The sequence below is a fragment of the Nannospalax galili genome, unplaced genomic scaffold, assembly GCF_000622305.1.
Source record: "Nannospalax galili isolate Female #2095 unplaced genomic scaffold, S.galili_v1.0 scaffold158, whole genome shotgun sequence".
In the NCBI taxonomy this organism is placed as follows: domain Eukaryota; kingdom Metazoa; phylum Chordata; class Mammalia; order Rodentia; family Spalacidae; genus Nannospalax; species Nannospalax galili.
In genome coordinates this window covers 3,395,588-3,416,684 of record NW_008345290.1, presented here as the reverse complement: position 1 = coordinate 3,416,684, position 21,097 = coordinate 3,395,588, and the positions used below count along the sequence as shown (strand labels likewise).

The following is a 21,097-nucleotide window of genomic DNA, read 5'->3' as shown; positions in this document are numbered from 1 at the left end:
CAGCATACAAAATTAACACACACACAAAAAAAAATCAGTAGCCTTCCTATATACAAACAATAAACATACTGAGTAAGAAACTAGACAGGAGGCCAAAGCAGGAAGATCTGAGTTAGAGGCTAGTGTGGTCTACTTACTGAGTTCCAGACCAGACCAGTAGGGTAACATAATGATACCCTGTCACAAAAAAAGGGAGGGAAGGCTCTCAGACAGGACTCTGGTAAGTCAGATCCAGCTCACTGTCTCTCCACCCCATTTTTCTCATCCACCTGCTCCCTATCCCCTGTCAACCTCTCTTACAGGTGGGGTCCAATTCCTTCACCTCAGGTCCCAGGACTAGCTTCCCAAACCAGATTAACTAAACACCCTACAATAGATGCCTAAGCCCCACCCCCAGGAGGTCCCTTCACCACCAGCTTCCCAGTGTCCCAATCAGGCAGACAGACCTACCCAGTCAGGACTCTGGACAGTCTACTACCCAGCGAGAACCTGAAATACTCACCAATTTGTCTTCCACACCTAAACAAAAAGTAACTAAGCTACATAAACAATATTAACAGAACCTAAATTACACAAAAGCAGAGTCAACATCTGTGTTGAACACATATCCAACAAAGAACATCCATATGTCCAAACAGCAATGCAGAAACACAAACAATACGAAAAACAGGAAAATATGTCCCCAACAAAACCCCTGAGTCCTACAGAAGTGCACAGCATTGAGAACCACCCTGCAGAACCCCAGGACACAGAGTTTAAAAGAACAATCATAAACATGATCAAAGATCTTCAAGAAAACACAGACAAACACAAACTACTCAATGAACTTGAAGAGGAAAGGCATAAACTTTTGAACGAAGCCCAAGAATAAACAAATATGCAGCTTAATAAAACACCAAGAACAATTCATAACTTGAAAAGCTATTTCACTACAGAGATAGAAATAGTGAAGAAAATCCAAATGAAAATGAACACAAGACTGAAAAACTCAATAAACCAATTAGAAACAACAGGAGGAAGTCTCATAAGCAGAATGAATGAAATAGAAAACAGAATATCAAGATTGGAGGATAAAGTTGAAGATTTCTACTCCTTACATAAAGACTATGTAAAATTCAAAAAACCACAGAAATGGGATACTCAGGAAATGTGGGACAACATAAACGACCAAATCTACGTATAACAAGCATACAGGAAGGAGAAGAAATTCAAACCAATGGCATCAAACAGATCTTCAATAGGATTATAGAGGAAAACTCTAAATTGGGAAAGATGTACCTGTAGAGATTCAAGAAGCACAGAGAATACCATTAAGACATGATCAGAACAGAAAGTCCCCGTGACATATCATAGCAAAAACATTAAATGTACAGAACAAAGAGAGGGTACTGAAAGTTGCTAGAGAAAAACAAGTTACATATAAAGGAAAATCCATCAGAATTACAGCTGACTTTTCAATACAAACTATGAAAGCCAAAAGAGCCTAGAACAAAGCAGTCCCAGTTCTAAAAAACCATGGATGTCAATCCCAAATACTTTATCCAGCAAAACTATCTATCAAGGTTGAAGGAGAATAGAAAATTTTCCATGACACAAATAGGCTGAAAGAATTCATGTCTTCCAAACCAGCCCTACAGAGAACACTTGAAGCAATACAAAAGACTGAAGAAAGGAATGAGGTTACCCAAGAGGCTAGAGAAAAAAAAATAAAGGTATAACAATGGAAACATAAAACAGGGTCACAAACACAAAGAAATTAAAATGACAGTATACAATACACACCTTTCAACAAAAACACTAAATATCAATGGCTTCAACTCCCCTGTCAAAAAGATACAACTGATCAAGAAAGAAAACCCTTCTTTTTGTTGTCTTCAAGAAACTCATCTCACCTTCAAGGATAGTATCTTAGGGTGAAAGGATGGAAAAAATATTCCAAGCAAATGGCCCTAAGAAGCAAGCAAGTGTCACAATTTTAATATCTGACAAAATAGACCAAAAAAAAAACTCATCAGAAGAGATAAGGAGGGTTACTTCATTCTAATCAAAGGAACAATTGACCAAGAAGATATTACAATCATGAATATTTATGTACCCAATTTCATAAAAATCAGTAATTCAGGACTATAAAACAGAGATTGACAACAACTCAGTGATAGTGGGCAACTTTAATATCCCATTGTCTTCAATAGACAGGTCAACTGGACAAAGTATAAACAGAGAGACAACTGAATTAAATGACATACTACATGAAATGGCCCTAATAGATATACACAGAATATTCTACCCAACCACCAAAGAATATACTTTCTACTCAGCAGCTCATGCAAGTTATTCTAAAATTGACCACATTTCTGGGGCACAAAACAAATCTCAACAAATACAAAAAAAAAAACTGAAGTAATTCTATGCCTTCTATCAGACCACAGTGCAATAAAGCCTATAATAAATAGCAAGAGAAGCTGTAGTAAATACATGAACTCATTAAGATTAAACAACACACTCCTGAATCATGAATGGGCCAAAGAACAAATCAAGAAAGAAATAAAAGTATTCCTGGAACAAAATGAAAATGAGAACACAACACAACAAAACCTCTGGGACACCCTAAAAGCAGTCCTAAGAGGGGAGTTTATAGCTCTTGGTGCCTACATTAAAAAAATCAGAAAGAGCACATGTAAATGACTTGATGGTCTAACTCAAGACTCTGGAAAGGCAAGAACAAACCAACCCCAAACCTAGTAGATGAGAAGAAATAATCAAACTCAGAGCAGAAATTAATGAAAGAGAAACAAAGAAAACAATAACAAAAAAAAATCAATGAATCTAAGAGATAGTTCTTTGAAAGGTTCAACAAGATAGACAGAATCCTAGCCCAGTTAACCAAAAGAAAGAGCAAATCCAAATAAACAAAATCAGAGACAAAAGGGGAAACATCACAACAGACACCAAAAAAAAAAAAAAAATCCAAAACATTGTAAGGGAACACAATAGAGGAAAGACAGCATCTTTCATAAATGGTGCTGGCAAAATTGGTCTCTACCTGCAGAAGAACAAAACTTGACCCTTGTCTTTCCTTAGAGTTAACTAATTTTTGACAAAGGGGTCAAAAATACACATTGGATAAAAGATTATTTCATCAAATAATGCTGGTCAAACTGGGTAATGGAATGTAGAATGAAACTAGATCCATCTCTCTGTGTACAAAACTCAATTCCAAATGGATCAAGAACAGAAATCAGTGTGGAAATTCCTCAAAAAGCTAGAAATAGATCTGCAACATGGGCCAGACATACCACTCTTGGGCATGTACCCAAAGGACTCTATAACTGACTAAAGAGCTGTTCATCCATATTCACTACTGTTATAGTCACAATATCTAGAAAATGGAAAGAGCATTAAATGTCATCAACTCCTAATAAAAACAAAACTATGAAATTCACAGGTAAATGGATGGAACTTGAAACAATCACTCTGAGGTAGCCCAGAAACAGAAAGACAAGCACCACATGTTTTCTCTCATAAGTAGATGCTAGCTTTGAATCTTTAGGAATGTGGGTTTCCATTAGAAATTCCATAGAGGTCAGGAAACTAGTAAGGTGCCACTGGGTGGGGGAGGGGCACTTCACAGTAGGGGCAATATAATGCAGTGATATAAAGGGGGATGGGAATAATGGGATAGGAAGATTAAATGGGGTAAGGGGAAATGGGAGGGAAGGGCAAAGGGTGGAGTAAGGGGAAGGGTATCTAACACGAAAGGCATTTTGAAAAAGTCATATGGAGACCTACTACTATAGAAGCTTCTTAAAATATATACACATGCTATCTAGAAAGAGTTTAAGTGGAGTTATCCTATAATGGAGGGACAATGTCCCTATCAGACACCACAGGATAGAAAATAAAAAGCCCAATGCCAGTAATAGACTCTCTCTTTGGGAGTTAACACGGTGTCCCACAGACCCTAAACAATATTGGCTATTGTCACTACTCTTGGATACCCACCAGAATTTGACACAAAGTCTCCATTACTTCAGATACTACATATGTGAGTCATAAAACAAACAAGGAGAAATCAAGTTGGTACTGACCTCAAAGCTTCATCTCTATTGGTTAGCTTTCAAAGTGATAGAAGGTGCTATGCATGCTACCAGAAGAGAAAACCTTTCCTAGCTCTGATCCCTGCAAGCAACAATAACAACTGGCCTGGCAATAATGACACAAATGTTAAGGGAGTAATCAACCACTTTCTGTTTGGATTTAAGGCACAATTCACAAGATGGAGCTCATACCTGTATACCTCAATTAACAACTGGGGCCAAGAACCTGTGGCCAAACAAATCACAGACCACAAGGAGAATCTACTATTTTTATATTGCTAAATGGATATAGTTTAAACTGATTCCTAATGACTTATTCTTATACCCATAGATTAATACAATTTTCAACTCTCATCAGAGAAGTAGCTTCTTGTAGCAGATAGCGATTAACACAGAGACCCACAACTGGTCATGGTATGGAGAATAAGAGACTGTAGAATTCTCAGTCCTAAATGGGCCACCTATATTCCACTCTCTCCTCCCAAGGCCCAGAGAGGAACAGAAAGATTTTTAAGAGTGAGAAGTAGTGGACAACTATAAGGAAACAGTGTTTTCAAAATAGCAGGGCTGTTGCACATATGAACTCACAGAAATTGTGACTACATGCATAAGAACTATCCAAGCTTAAGCCAGTCAAAACCCCAGCATGGTGGGGGGTGGGGGGAAGCATAGTCAAGGAACTACTGGTAATTGATGGATGCTGGAACAGGGAGAATCAGTTTTCTTTAAGAGTGTGACATCACCTGGTAGGTTGACCAGGCTCCAGGGGATGGAGACACACCCAAAAGCATTTGGGGACAAAAATTAAACTTGATGGGCCTTAAAAAAAAAATAGAGGACATGAAGTCAGGGGAGGGCTAGAAAGGTGTGGGTGGAATGGGGGAGGGGCTGAATTTGATCAAAATACACTGCATGAAATTCCCAAAGAATAAATAAAAATGAATTTTTGTAAAAATACATAATCACATTGAAATTAAAACTGCTACCTTGATAAATCACATTAGTTCTAGTAGCTTTCATGTATATTCCTAAAAATATCCTACATGGTTAGTTAGACATGTCATCTGCACACAAACACAATTTTATTTATTTTTAATCTGAATGACTTTTATTTCTTTTTGTTCATTTATAATGGCTAGACCAGGATTAGCAAATTTGACTCTGTACTAATCAATGCCACTACTTATTTTTGTACAAGCTGCAAGGCAAGAATTGTTTCCAGGTTTTTAAATATTTAACAGAAATTTCAAAGGAATACTATTTCATACAGCCTGAAAATTGCATAAAATTTACATTTCAATATCCAGTAAAAACTGTTAATGGAACAGGTCACATTTATTTGTTTATGAACTCTCCATGGCTGCTTTTGTGCTACAGTAGCAGAAATCAGTACTTGAAACATGCCATGCCACAGAGCTTAAAAATGTGACCAGCGGGCCCTTCATAGAAAACGTTTGCTCATCCATGGACTAGAACCTTCAGTATAATATTGATTAGAACGGTTATCTTTCTCTTTTAATATCTAATTGCTCTTAAGTACTGAGCCATCTAGAAATTTCTAGCCTTACTCACTCAAAACCTAAAGCAACAGTTAAGAAGTAGCCATTATAGTATACCGTGAAAAGCAAGAACATTTACCTAAGGTTCATTTGGCATTATTTTCCATATATGCATTAATTTCTTCCATATAAATATAGCATAAAATCATCTTCACTGTCAATATGAACTGTAACAGAACTAAGAATATAATGCCTGTAACAGACATTGATCTAAATTATAGATAGTAGGTAATGAGCAGAATCACAACAAGTTTATTTTTTAAAATCTAAAAATTCTGTGGCAGGGTATGAGATAGTTCAGTTGTTAAAATGCTTGCTGCCCAAGCATCCATACCTGAGTTTAAACCCCAGAACCTGTGTAAAGAAAAAACAACTGGACCTGATAGTACATGCTTGTAATCCCAGTGCTAGGAAAGTAGAGACAGGCAGATTCCTGTAGCTCACTGGTCAGCCAGCCTAGCCGACTTGACAAGTTCCAGGCCAGTGGCAGACCCTGAATCAGAAAACAGGTATTTTATTCCTGAATAACTACATCAGAAATTGACCTCTGACCTCCACATACAAGTGAACACAGGTACATGCGCGTGAGCACACACACACACAAATTCTACTAAAAATAAAAGTACACCATTACTCTTTATCTAGACTAAGAGTTAAGGAGAATCACTATAATCATTTTATCTAGACTAAGAGTTAAGGAGAATCACTATAATCATCTTTCTATTCTAAAATATATGTAAATGATTGACTTTTTAAAAAAATAACATACCCATAATAAAAGGCAGCCATAAGCATATAAGTCTGAACTTGGAGAAGGTGGTTTTCCCATTTTCAATTCAGGTGATGTCAAGCTCAAACCACCAACCATCATGTTCACTGAGGTTCGTTGGCTCTACAAAAAATAGTATTTTAAATGTTTAAAATTTATTTATTTTTTAAAATATTTTATTTATTATTTAACTTTATGTGTATGAGTGTACTGCCTACATGTAAGTAAGTGCACTTGTGTCATGCAATGCCCAGAGGTCAGAAAAGGGTGTTGGATCCTCTGGAACTAGAGTTATGGACAGTTGTTAGCCACCGTGTAGGTGCTGGGAAGCAAACCCATGTCCTCTACAAGAAGAGTCAGTACTCTTAACCACTGAGCCATCTCTCCAGTCCCTTATTTTTTATGTATATGAGTGTTTTGCTTGCATGTATGTAAGTGCACCCATGCCTGCAATACCCATGGAGGCCAAAAGAGGGCTTTAAATCCCCTGGAACTGGAATTATAGACAGCTGTTAGTCACCATGCGAGTGCTGGGAATCAAACCTGGGTCCTCAGCAAGAACAGCCAGGGCTCTTACCCACTGGGTCATCTTTCCAGCCCCTATTTTAAGTATTTGAGACAGTTGAAGGGTTTATATGAAATCCTTGCAATTAATTTAAAAATTTGTTTGAAGTATCTCATTGTCCTGCTCTCAAATATTATCTAATTTCTACTCTTATAAATTGTACTTTTATTATACTCAGACTGTAGGTTTGTATTGAAAATTAATGAGTGATTCTTTGCTCAATGATACTCTTTGTTTTAATTTTTCCAGTTTGGTGTGTGTGTGTGCACATGTATGAGGATGTGTGCCACAGTGTGCATGTGTAGGTCAGTTCTAGCCTTTCACCTTGTTGATGCAGGATTGCTCTTGCTGTTTCTGCTACTTTGTGACCCTTTTCCCAAGCTAGTTTTGTTTATTCATAATATGTTTTGAGATATGTGGACATTAATTATAATGTAAACTATTATTCCTCCCTGTGTGTGAAATAATGAATCATCAATTATGTGACTTGTTATATGATCCATCAAGCACTTACAAATTTAAAAAATGGTGACAGAGCTACATGAGTTAGTAATTCCACTCCCTAAAACCAAAAATATCTACACAAAGAACTTGTACACCAATGTTCATGGCAACATAATTTATAATAACCAAAAAGTATAAATTCAGAGCTGGTACTGGGGCACATACTTGTAATCTGAACACTTAGGAGTCCTAAAACAGGAAGATCACTGGAAGTTTAAGGCCAGCATTGGCTACAAAGTAAGACCCTGTCTCAAGCAAACACACAGTTTAAATACAGATGTCCATCCTCTGATAAATGAATATACAAAATATCAGATAATTAAGTACATTTGGTCATAAAAATAAATATATTGGTGTGTTCTACAACATGGATTAACTTTGAAAATATTATGCTAAGTAATAAAGCCCAACTATTGCCCCATTTTATTTATATGAGATGTCCAGAACAGGTAAATACAGAAACACAAAGTATATTACTGGTTTCCAAAGCCTGAGCAGAAGGAGAAATAAACAGTGACTGCTATCCAGTGACTCTTTGGAGGGGAATGATAGAAATATTCTGGAATTAGATAGCGGTAATTACTGCACCACTTCATGAATATACTAAAAACTAGTACTAGTACTGAATTATACAGTTTCTGCTTTGCGAATAATATATCAACAAAGTTGTTATTTTTAAAATGGGAAATGATGACTTAGCCATTCATATTGCATATGTATTTCAAAACATCATGCTGTACACAATAAATATATACAAAATTTTTGTCAATTAAAATAAAGAGGAAATTGCTGGGCATAGTAGCACATGCCTTTAACTCCAGCACTTGGGAGGCAGAGGCAGGAGGCTCTCTGTGAGATTGAGGCCAGCCTGGTCTACATGAATTCCAGGCAAGCTGGGACTCTGTGCAAAAAAAGGAAATTATTCCCTTGTAATCATGTATATTTTAAGACTGCCTATTCCACATACATAAAAATTATTACAACATTCTTAATTGTCTGGATTTTGTTATCTCCACAAAATTATCTATTGAGAGGTATTACTGCACTAAATTAAAAGTCATTGTAGTTGAACCTAAACTAATTGAAAACATCCACGGTTTCCAGGCTTCTAAAACTGTACTATATTAATAAAAATAGCAAAGTGTATAGATTTAAACTATGGATGAAAGAAGCACACGCAGAGGAGGATCTTACATGCTTCCCAGCAACTGTTTCCTGATAACAAAAATTGATGATCACTGAGTACATGAGGTAGTTTTTGTATTTATGGGAAAAAGACACAATGCTTGTACCACCAAAGTGACAGCAGATACTATTTATGTTCCATGACACACCTTAACTGAAAATGAAGACCCTATGGTAAATTATCATATTGTGTGTAAGTTCTGAACTGCTGTCTAATAGTAAATGGAATCTCTATCCTGTTTTAAAAGCCATGATATCTTACCTCAGATTTTGTGAAATCAAAATCTCCAACAATTCCTTGTTCGCGATTTAAAGCAAATACATTGTTCTGATGAAGTGATCCGTGAATTATGTCAGCTTTGTGCAAGGTATGCAGGCCTTGGGCAACACCTTTCATGACTTTTAAAGCTTCCTACACATAAGTACATATGACAAGTAGGGGTCAGAAAATAGACAACTCATTTTTATTTAATATTTTATATATTATTTTTATTTCTTACGTGTATGAGTATATTGCCTGCATGTATATAAGTGTACCCATATCATGCAATGCCTGTGGAGGTAAAAAGAAGGTGTTGAATGCCCTGGAACTGGAGTCACAGATGGTTGTTAACTACCATGTTGGTGCTGAGAACTGAACCCAGGTCCTCTGCAAGAGCAGCCAGTGCTCTTAACCACTGAGCCATCTCTCCAGCCCAACAACTCATTTTTAACATTAATATTTTGTCTACTAAAAGACTGTCCCCAAACACAGTAAACCTTTCTTCAAATTAATCTTTACTAAGAATATAGTATAGACAAAGAATATAAGGCTACATAATGCTTAATATGTAATTGGTAACCATCATGAGTGGTATATGCAGTTGTGCACACTTATCTCTAAAGGTAAACTGTATTATAACTAACTACCACATAAGAATAGTGATAATAAGTAGCGTAGAATCAGGACCTCCTTTATTATTACTAATTCTAAATTTATAGTGATAAAAACTAAAGCATCCACTTAAGATTTACAATACCAACTACTATCCTTGGCAATTTACATAATGCACAGCCTAATAGTTGTAAGCTTGGGTTTTGAAACCAGAAAGACCTAATTTCAAGTTCCAACTCTACTTCTGGTTGAGTGGTTTTATGAAAGTTATTTAGTCCCTCTCAGTCTCATTTTTTCTCATGTATTATAAGGGAATAACTTACAGCATAGAGATGGCCTAACAATGAAATAGAACAATGCAGGTCAAAATTCTGCATAAAAGAGCATGTAATATGACCCAAATAAATACTAGGTAATGCATGTAACATTGTTATTTTCTCATGTAATGTATTCATGGAGATTGTTTTTACTTACTTCTGAAGTTAAAGGCACACTGGCTTGAACTGCACTGAGGTTCGCCTTAGGATAATATGGGACCATCAGATATGCTACAGGATCAGACTAAGGAGCAAAACAGAGAATGTGACTCAAAACTAAACATTCTTCGTAGTTGTAGTATATATTGATTATACAACACAATTATTATTTTATATTTTAAAGAACAAATTAATGCTATAAAACTGGGAACCAAAACTTATTTCAAATAAAACCTTTTCTGCAAGAATTAACCCAGAACTTTACCTTACACAAAAACAGGAATATCAACGGCAGTAACCCAGACTCTTCCTTAGCATCTCTATAAGCTCTGTGATAGGAGGCTGCTCTCTGAATTACTCTGCCTTCTGTGTCAACATCCACAGAGTAGCCCTGTATAAAACCAAAAAAGGAGGAACTGGTCATTTCAACATTAAAAATCTAGCTCTATTACTCCAACTTAAACATAGTGAATTATTTTTATGTGAATTAAATTACATCTAACTTTCAATTTTAACTTTGTAAATGCCTTTTCTATCTACTTGAAATGCTACAACCTAAAAAGGAAAGAACAATTCTACCTGCAGCTTACTCTGTATTCTAAAATGTGTAGCAACTAAGGCCAACTTAAAGATCCTCTAATGATCCTTAGTTTCCCAGCTCACAAGAAGAAATTAAGTAAAACAAGTCTGTGTTGGCAACACAGCTGTGCTTTCGAAGAAAGAGCTAAGAAAAACAAGAATTTTAAAGGGCTATTGAATAAGACGCAATAAATTCACCCCAAAAAGAAAATTAACACAGTATTATTTAGGGAAATGGGAGAAATTTTAAAGTCAAAATTAGTTCTAACACAACTGTCATGTAACCACCTTGCACACCTTAGAAAATCGGTTTCTTTTCTTCCTTGAAAAGTAACATCACCATTCCCCTTCATACTTCTGAACTTTCCATAACTACCAGAACTTCAAATTACCTTTAAAAGAACTGGCTGCCCATTAACTTCAGAGCATACCAAAGGACGCTTGCTGCTAAGTTCCTTCATGGGCTCAGCATCAAGAAGATCTCGTTCTAAGCTCATAGTAAGAAGACCACCAGAGCTCTAGGCACAAGTTTTTATTACAGTTAGTCCAGCAAAAAAAAAAAAAATTCTAGGACCTTCAAATCATCAACATAATTAGCTACATACTATTAAATGCAATGAACATCATCAACCTTACTAAAGATAAAAGTTTAGAGTTTTGAATTTTTTTCTAATTTCTTGCTCTTTAATGCTTCTTATCCCCAGTGTAATTACCATACATTTAATCACTGCTGTAATTTTAGAACAGATTGTAGAAATGACTGAAAATAACAAGACATGCTTCCAAGGAACTCTAATAGTTATTTGAAAAACCTCATGTATTTCCTAGAAAATTAAAATAAGGACAAGTAAAAAGTTGTATAATAGTAACAAGAAATCTAAAGATTATGATTACTAAAGTAATTCTGACATATCTACATCTGCTTAAAGTACTCAAAAGTAAAAATGGCTTCAAAATTTTAAATTTTTGAACCCGTTATGATGGCACACACCTTAAATCTCAGCATTCAGGAGGTAGAGATAGGCTATATGGAACTTGAAAATTAATCTTAAATAATTTTAAATATTTTCTAGGCAATGTTTAGAGATGCTTTCCAATGACTAAGATGCTTAAGAGGATTTTGAGGTATATGCTCAGAACCCTTTGTAGATTGACTACAGACTATAATACAGTAACAGCACACAAAAAAAAGAACTAGAAAACAATCCTACAACTCTGCTGCTAAAACTACACTGTGATAAAACTTAGTTTAATTTTAAATGTTGACTATCCAAAAATAGCAGAAATAGCTAGTATAATTAATTTTTTAAAGATTTATTTGTATGAATTATGTGTTTGTACTTGTGTGTCTCTGTGTGGGTGCCAGTGGAGGCCAGAGGCATCAGATACCCATGTAGATGCAATTACAGGCGGCTGTGGGCTGCCTTATGTAGGCTCTGAGAACCAAACCTGGATCCTCTGCAAGAGCAGTGTGTATTCTTAACCAGTGAGCCATCTCTCCCACCCCATTAATAATCTTAATGAATAAACACAATTGGCCCTCTGTATCTATGGATTCTTCATCCATGTATCCAACCAATTGTAAAGTAGAATTACTAAAAATAAAATTGTGTGTATATTTAAAATACATAGATTCTTTTGGTATGAATTCCCTCAACACTATTGTATGATGATTAATTTACATAACATTTACATTTTTATTAGGTATTCTAAGTACTCTAGAGATGATTTTAAAGTATATAGCAAGAGGGGCTGGAGAGATGGCTCAGCAGTTAAGAGCACTAACTGCTCTTGCAGAGGACCCGGGTTCGAGTCTCAGCACCCACATGGCGGCTACGAACTGTCCAACTCCAGTTCCAGGGGAATCCGAAGTCCTCTTCTGACCTGCGTGGCACTGCACGACACGGGTGCACTCATATACATGCAGGCAATACACTCATACACATAAAATAAAAATAATAAAAAATATTTTAAAAAGTAAATAACCTATATAGAGAGACCAAGACAAAGTTGCTCAGTCTGTAATCATAGCACTCAGTGGACTGTCAAAGGAGGAGCACAAGTTCAAGGTCAGCCTGAGCTATACAGCAATATCTTAACTCAAAAAATTTTTTTGGTCTTTTTGAGACAGGGTCTCCCTGAAGCCCCAGCTGTCCTGGAACTCACTAGGTAGACCAGGCTGGCCTCGAACTCACAAAGATCCACCTGCCTCTGCCTCCCAAGTGCTGGGATTAAAGGTGTGTGCTACCACGCCCAGCCTCAAAAATAAAAAAAAATTAAAAAGCATATAGGAGGATAAATATAGACTATATTCAAATACTTGGCCATTTTATGTCAGTAATTGCAAAGCTCAAATTCTCAAATCTGGGGGCGCCTGGGAACAAATTGTACATGAAAACCAGAGAACTGTGCTTCATCTAGTTCTTTTTTTTTTAAGATTTTTGAAAGATATTGTTTTGTGGGCCGGAGAGAAGGTTCAGTGGTTAAAGAGTACTGGATGCTCTTGAAGAGGAGTTGAGTTCAGTTCCCAACACCCACATGGCAGCTAACAACAGTTAGTTAATTCCAGTTTGAGGAGATCTGATGCCTTCTTCTAGCCCCCATGGGTTTGTTTACATGTGGTGTACTTACAAACATGCAAGCAAACTGGGCATGGTGGCGCATACCTTTAGTCCCAGCACTCAGGAGGAAGAGGCAGGCATATACTTGTGAGTTCCAGGCCAGCTGGGGATACAGGGAGCCTGTCTCAAAAAGACCAAAAAGGATTTTAAAAAAAGACAAACATGCAGGCAAAACACTCATACACATAAAATATTTTTTTTTAAGATTTTGGTTTTTTGTTTTCATGTTCATTTTGGTTTTTGTTAGTCTCCCTGTAGCCCCAGCTGGCCTGGAACTCGATATATAGACCAGGCTGGCCTCAATTTCACAGACATAAACCCACCTCAGCTTCTCAAGCACTGGGATTAAAGTATTTATAAGTGTGTGGGTGAGTACAGGTGCCTTCAGAGGCCAGAAGAGAGCACTGGACAGATCCCTTGGACTCTGAGTTAAAAGCAGTTGTATGCTGCCTGACATGGATGATGAACTCCCAACCTCAGCAAGACTAGCAAGTGCTCTTAACATCTGAGCCATCTCTCCAGCCCCTCCCCTCATTTTCTTAAGATCAATATGTGAACAGCAACTGGTATTTTTTTATTAGGTTCTTTGAGAATTTCATACAATTTATTTTGGCCATATTCATGCTCTCCCCAACTCCTCCTAGGTCCATTCCCCCCTTCCCTCATCTGTTTTAGATTCCAGGCAATCTAAAACAAAGGGCTATAGATAAGGTCCTATGAGCCAGTGTCCCAACCTTCTTCCTACTTTCTCTATTTAATGTGGTAATCGTCTGGCTTTTGAGTCTTTTTTCCTGTCTGCCAAGAAAATCAAACTCACATCAGTGTCTCTTATTTTAACCTACTTCTCTCAAATTTTTTCCTGGCCTGAGATAAAATCCCAGCATCAGTAAGGGATGTGGGCAAGAAGCGCTGGCCCAAGCTGAGGAAATACTGGCAAGTGATATCTATTGGGAGAAGTAGAGTAAGTTTTCTTTGGTATGGTGCCAGGTAGGTTGACCAGACTCCAGGGATAGCCCCCTGCCCAAGAGCATTGGGGAACATAAATTAGACTCAATAGGTATTTATATAAAAATAAGTAAGTAAATAAATAAATAAATAAATAAATAAATAAATAAATAAATAATGTGGGTAGGGGCAGGGATGGGGGACAGGGTCTGAATCATCTACACTATAATCATTAAAAATACTTTTTTAAAGTTTTTTTCCTGGTCTGACTTGAAGACACATTACGTTTAAATTCTTCATGCTAGCAGTATCCTATTTTTTTATACTAACTCTTGGAAGAGCAACTAAATTTTGTTTTAACATTTCAAATAATAACCATTTATAAAATACATGCCATACTATGTCCTGAATGAAGATGAAGATAAAATAAAGAAAAACATACAAATTAATATAAAACTTTAAATGTGTACTATGAGGAAAGGTCCTAACAACACTTTTAAACTATTTATCAGGAGCACTTATATAGAGAGGATACTATGAACTTGACTCTGACAAACAATCTGAACATCAGCACTTTTCTACATTTTCTGCATAGCAATAATTCAAAAGGGAAACAAAACTTACCATATATTTAAGTAATCCTATTTCAGGATAAAGCAGAGGCAGTTCAGGAAACCATTTCTGTGTCAAGCTATTCAGCTTCTCCTACAGTTAAAAAGTATTTTTATTGTATCTCGATATATAAATCAATTATACCATGTATTAGAATCCACCTTCTTATATATCTAATGAGATCTATAATTACTGACTTTGAAATATCAAGCATAACATAAAATGAAGTATGAAAATATTCCAATTTTAATAATAAAACTGTCATTATTCTTCAAATTATTAAAACATAGAAACAATTGAAAATAATGACCAACTTGGGAAGAAACATCCTAAAAGCCTTGAAATTAAAAGAAAATATGTAGGTCTACATAATCACTTTGAAGTAAATCAGAAAACTGAGGATCTTTACAAAGAAAAACCATATATCAACATGCTTAATAAACAAGACTTCTAAACACTTACCAAATTTTATTCAAAATTCAAAAGTATTACATCATTACATGAGTTTGGTAAATAAAGTATAACACTTTAAATGTTTGTTATCTACATGTTATTCTTACTTTTAAAATGACTGTTTCTTAACTCTTTCCTCATAATACCTCAGACATAAAACACAATATTCTTTCCATTTTAAAGGAAAAAATACACTGGCTGACTTTTCCAAGGCCATGGAAATTAGGAATACAGTAGAAACAAAACATAACTTCTGCCAGGCGTGGTGGTGTGTATACCTTTGATGCCAGGACTAGGGAGGCAGAGGCAGGTGGACCTCTATGAGTTCAAGGCCAGCCTGGTCTACATAGTGAGCTCCACGCCAGCTGGGGCTACATGGAAGCCTTATCTCAAAAAAACAAAAACAAAAAATATGTAACTTCCTCCCAAAGTCAGGCACTTTTATCTTATACTCTTCAAGAAAATTATACTGGTCCACTGTTTTTTATTGCAACATTATTCTGAAAGGGTGCTCGTGTAAATCTAAATCTGTAAGAGGAAGAAGTCTCTATGCCTTAAGTTAAACAGCAACAAAAACTATGCAAAAGTGTGTACTATAATCTCGGTTCTAAAAACAAGCAGAAAAGAAGACTAAAAAAGAAGTCAATTTTTTAACTGATTACTATTGCTACCACTGAAAAAAATTACAAGTGATTTTTTTCTTCTTTATAACAATCTAAAATCTCCACAGTGGTATATAAGAAACTAACTTCCAGTCAGGCATGCTATGCATGCTTTAATCCCAGCACTTGAGGGTGGGGGAGTTGGGCAAGGTTAAGTCACAGGCAGGCAGATCTCTGTGAGATCAAGGCCAGCCTGGTCTACATAGAGAGTTCTAGACCAGCTAGGGCTACAGGGAGACCCTGTCTCAAAGAAAGAAAAGGAAAGGAAAGGGAAGGGGAAGGGGAAGGGGAAGGAAAAGGCAAAGGAAAGGAGAAAGAAAGGGGAAAAAAGGAGGAGGGAGGGAGGGGGATTAATTTCCAAATTCAGGTAAATATTACTATGCCAAGATAACACTTCTAGCATATGGTTATATAAAGTTCATTTTTAAACTCAACTTCTTGAGTAAAATCTCATTTAAAACTTCAGAGAATCATATACTTACATATTCTTCTCTCTCATGATAAATTTCCTGAAAGACACTATTGCGCAACTGGATTATTTCTTGTTTTATTTTCTCAATTTCAGTTCCATCATGGTCATCAGACTTTATCAGAAAGAAATAGTGTTTTACAAGCTCATTAAGTTAGACTGAAAACAAGGCTGCCTCTAAGAACTAATGTAATTTAATAGCAAATAATCTGTTTCACTTTTATGCATCCTACAGTACCTAGCATAGGACAGGTCCTCTAACACTTACTGTTGACTTATACCAGCCAGATTCCCTGGAAATAGAGTTACAGAGTATTTTTAGCTACCATATGGGTGCTGGGAACCAAACCCAGGTCCTCTGCAATAGTAGTATATGCTCTTAACCACTAAGCCATCTCTCCAGTCCCCAAACTGGAAGACTCTTAAACTGCAGTTAGTTCTAGAACAGCTCCCACTCTGCTGCCAATTAAATGCTAAGAATAGGAACAGATGTCAAGTTTGATGAAGACATAATATAGGTATCCTCTTTACTAAAATTATCAAGAGAATACAGACGACTACCACCTGTTCACAAAGTTTCAAGCCTAAGAAAGGTCAGTCAAAACTAGAAAATTCTAATCCCTCTAGCTCTATTATCATACGAAAACAACTTTTAAAAACTTGCAAGAAATATTATATCCAGGCATAAAGTAAACATTTACAAAAGAGACCTGCATCTTAAAAATACTTTATGACAAAATTATACCTTTGTGGATAGAATGGTAGCTCAGTCAATAAAAGTACAAGGACCTAAATTCAATTCCCAGAACCCATGTTAAAAAACAAAACATAAACAGGCATGGTGGTGTATACTTGCAATTCCAGCTTGGGGAAGGCAGAGACAGGTGGATCACTGGGACTCACTGGTCAGCCAGCCTAGCCTATTTGGTCAATGAGAAAACCCTCTCTCTCATAAAATAAAAAGATAGAAAGTGCTGAGAATGGATACCCAGCACAGAACTGTGGAAATGAACAGCCAAGCCCCAATCTTAGTCAAAGAATTATTGGCAGCTGATTACTGCTGGGTGAGGAAGAGCTGATCTTGAAGGGAGAGACTCTAGATAGGCTGACTAAACCCAGGTGGATGAACTTTACTGAGGGACATCTTGGGACACTAACTTTACATAATTAGGCCTTAATACAAAGGATAGAATGTATGAACCCCAATTTGGGGGGGTGATATGGGAGGGTGCCAAATAAGAAGGGGATATAAAGATGATTTTATGTATGAAACACAAAAAATTCAATAAAATGTTTTTCAAAGAATATATAGGGCTGGAAAGATGGCTCAGCAGTTAAGAACACACACACACACACACACACACACACACACACACACACACACTGTTCTTGCAGAAGACTCGGGTTTGAATCCTTGCACCCACATGGCAGCTAACTGTCTGTAACTCCAGCTGCAGAGGATCTGACAGTCTCTTCTGTCCTCTGCGGGCATTGCACAATATGGGTGCACTTACCTACATGCAGGCAATACACGCATACACATAAAATAAAAATAAAATATTTTTAAAAAGAATATATAATGACACAGGGGACATGTTTACACTATTATAGTCCAATATGCAGAGGTAAAAGATAAAGTACATAAAGCAAAATATGAACACAGTGAAGTTTTTATTATAAAGAGTATACTTATGCATGACTTTTATGAAATGGTGTTCAAAGCAAAATGAAGTACAAAAAGACCAGTTAGAAGCAGTTGTTTCCTTACATCTTCCAAATTATTCTTCTCAACCAATTTCCATCTCAGTTGAGCTTTTAAGCCTTTCAAAGTCTTCTTAATGGATAATAAGTAATCCACACTGGGGCTCTTATTTAAACAGTCAATGATCTGATTTTTAAACTATATGAGAGAAAAAATACCATGTTTTCAAACATACTAGACAATATTCACTGAACAATCACTCACTGACCATTATCATTTCTCAAGTACATGAAATCAGATTGAAATAGTAAAAAGATCCCATAACTTTCTACAAGATAATGCTACCAACTGATTTCCTAATTATCCACATTTCTACTTGGAAGAGTATCAAATCTAGTACTCAAAGCACCAAAGGAAGTATCTTCATTTCAACTGAGACATACAGTGATACACACAGCATGAATAAGAAATGAAATTTATAGTGAAGGTATAAATTAAAATTATCTTTCTCAAAAGTGGTTTGACAATGTTCATCAAGTTTTATTAACACTCATTCCTTTAAATTTAAAAAATACAGGAATCTGAGAAATTACACATAAAAATTATGTGTAATTACAGCATTATTTATATGGCAAAAAATAGAAGTAACCTCAACATCCAACATATAATAACATAACATTAAATAATGTTATATATGTATGCAAGAATAATTTTGCCACTCAAAAGGAAAGTACAGAATAATCATTAATCATGTGGGGAAAAGTTCATAATATGCTAAAAATGACAAAAATAGCTTACAAGACAATGCATTGAAAAGCATGTGTACACATTTTTAAGTGTGGATGCATGTGCCCATTCAAACAGGAATACTGTAAACTATTTCTTAAGCTAAGAGTATTAAAAGCAATGTTTTATTTCATATCTTTCTGACATAGCAAATTTCCTAGAGTAAAAATGCAGACATAGAAAATGATGAAAATGTTTTTAAGTACATAAGAAAAATAAGACTTAAGACTCACTAACATATATACAAAAACCATCATTCACACTTTATAGTGAATTTACATGTAGATAACAATGGCTATACTGTTTTTATAGCAATACTAACACATGGAAGGCTAAAATAGAGAAAGATTCAACTAGTAAAAAATACAAAATATCAATTTACAGTAAGAGAAAGCAAAATCTAACCTCAACACTGTCGTTGTATTTGGACAGCAGAGTGGCAATGAACTTTTCCTCAGTACGGATCTTCTGAAGTACTTGACTATATGTATTTAAAATGATCTCCTTGTCTACAGCACCTTGCTCCTAAATGCATAAATAGCCAAATGGTTAAAACCTTTACTAACAATGGATAAATTTCAAAATGACATTTTTAAAAACTGCCATATCCATTTCAAATTGTTTCTCAAATTTTTTTCTAGATGAAGACTGATATCAAAGCTGTTCATATGCAAAATTTATCTCTATTATACTATATATTGTTTCTGAAGCTGTCTGAAATGGAATATTAAAGGATGTCAGGGTAGCCAATATTCTAAACAAATTTAAAACTGAAACACTATAAATTATTTTTTGAAATCATCTCTCAACAACCAATTCTAAAAATTAAGTCTGACAAAACCAATCAAATCTATTTAATAACAGAAAAACAAATTATGCAGGATTTAATACATTATAAATAAAACTGCAAAAAAAGAAAGAAAAGCATTATCACTGAAGCTTTGTAAAAAGGCTGAATAATTAAGAGTCCCAATGAGCGAGGCTTAAAGGTTTAGATTACAAAATACACTTTTTTAGAGAGGGTGTCCTGTTGACTCAGCTAGCCTGAAACTCACTACATAAACCAGGCTAGCCTCAATCTCACAGAGATCTGCCTGCCTCTGCCTCCCAAGAGTGGGAATTAACTTTTAATTCGCTACAGCAAATACAGGTCATACACAATAGAGACAGGGATCTCATATAATTCTTCTATCTGTACTTCCAAAGCTTGTCCAGATTTTTTTCAGTTTTTCATAAGATCTAATGAGCATTTTCTTAAATTCATTAGATATGACAAACTCACAAAGTACAGAAAGCTGATCCACTTATGAGTACAAGGGAGGGTCTCCCAGAATTAAATTTCTTAATGTAAAATGTCTTACTCAGATGAAAACACTATCCTATGGAAGAATTAAGATTGTGTATCATTTTGGATTAGACAGTATAAGTTTTTCAAATAGACCTCAAAGGAGGCAAATGAAGGCCAGTCTTAGTACTATCTAGCAAGAAAAACTACACTATTGGTTAATACCATCCAGCTAGCAAATGAAGCCATTGCTTGATAGGAAACAATAATACATTACACACAATCAAAGATATCTCTAGCTCTTTGCAGACACATGATTCAGTCTTCTCTAGGATCTCGTCGATATTGCCAAGCTTGTCTTCTGAAGTCAGTGATTCTTCCAAAGACAGATCAAAAGCCTTATTTGCAAAAATAAAAACAGTATATCTCAATTAAGTAATTCAATTAGCATTCATTGTGCCTGTATATCTGAAGCAGAACATTAGGGTACGCCATGGACAATGGAGAAAAAATAAGACTACAGAAAAAAATTAAGTAATAAAGCATACACCCTCTTAAAAGATGCAGGGCTGGAGAGATGGCTCAGAGGTTAAGAGCACTTGCTGCTCTTGCAGAAGATCCAGGTTTGATTCCAAGCACCCACATCGCAGCTAAAAAACGTCCATAACTTCAGTTCCAGGGGAATCTGACACTCTCTTCTGACCTCCATGGGCATTGTAGACATGGGTGCACTTTTATACATGTAGGCAAAACATTCATACACATAAAATAGTATTTTTTAAAAACTTTAGATGCAAGTAGAAAAATATGCACAGTGTACTTAAAGAAAAGTAGTAAGCTGGACATGGTGGCGCACGCCTTTAGATCCAGTACATGGGAGGCAGAGGCAGGTGGATTTCTGTGAGGTCAAGGCCAGCCTGGTCTACATAGTGAGTTCCAGGCCAGCTGGGTCTA

General features: G+C 35.9%; 1 protein-coding gene across 1 annotated transcript in view; it reads right to left on the bottom strand.

Annotated features, from left to right (window-relative positions):
* Positions 1 to 21,097, bottom strand: part of Stk31 (serine/threonine kinase 31) — a 95,709-nt gene that overhangs the window by 20,791 nt on the left and 53,821 nt on the right. Inside the window, exons 12-21 of the mRNA XM_017800239.2 lie at positions 20,425 to 20,541; positions 19,264 to 19,383; positions 18,139 to 18,270; positions 16,384 to 16,485; positions 14,799 to 14,879; positions 11,001 to 11,126; positions 10,295 to 10,420; positions 10,028 to 10,114; positions 8,942 to 9,091; positions 6,426 to 6,548 (exon numbers count right to left, since the gene is read on the bottom strand). Of these exons, the coding sequence (XP_017655728.1) occupies positions 6,426 to 6,548; positions 8,942 to 9,091; positions 10,028 to 10,114; positions 10,295 to 10,420; positions 11,001 to 11,126; positions 14,799 to 14,879; positions 16,384 to 16,485; positions 18,139 to 18,270; positions 19,264 to 19,383; positions 20,425 to 20,541 (1,164 nt within the window). The remainder of the gene's footprint in view (positions 1 to 6,425; positions 6,549 to 8,941; positions 9,092 to 10,027; positions 10,115 to 10,294; positions 10,421 to 11,000; positions 11,127 to 14,798; positions 14,880 to 16,383; positions 16,486 to 18,138; positions 18,271 to 19,263; positions 19,384 to 20,424; positions 20,542 to 21,097) is intronic.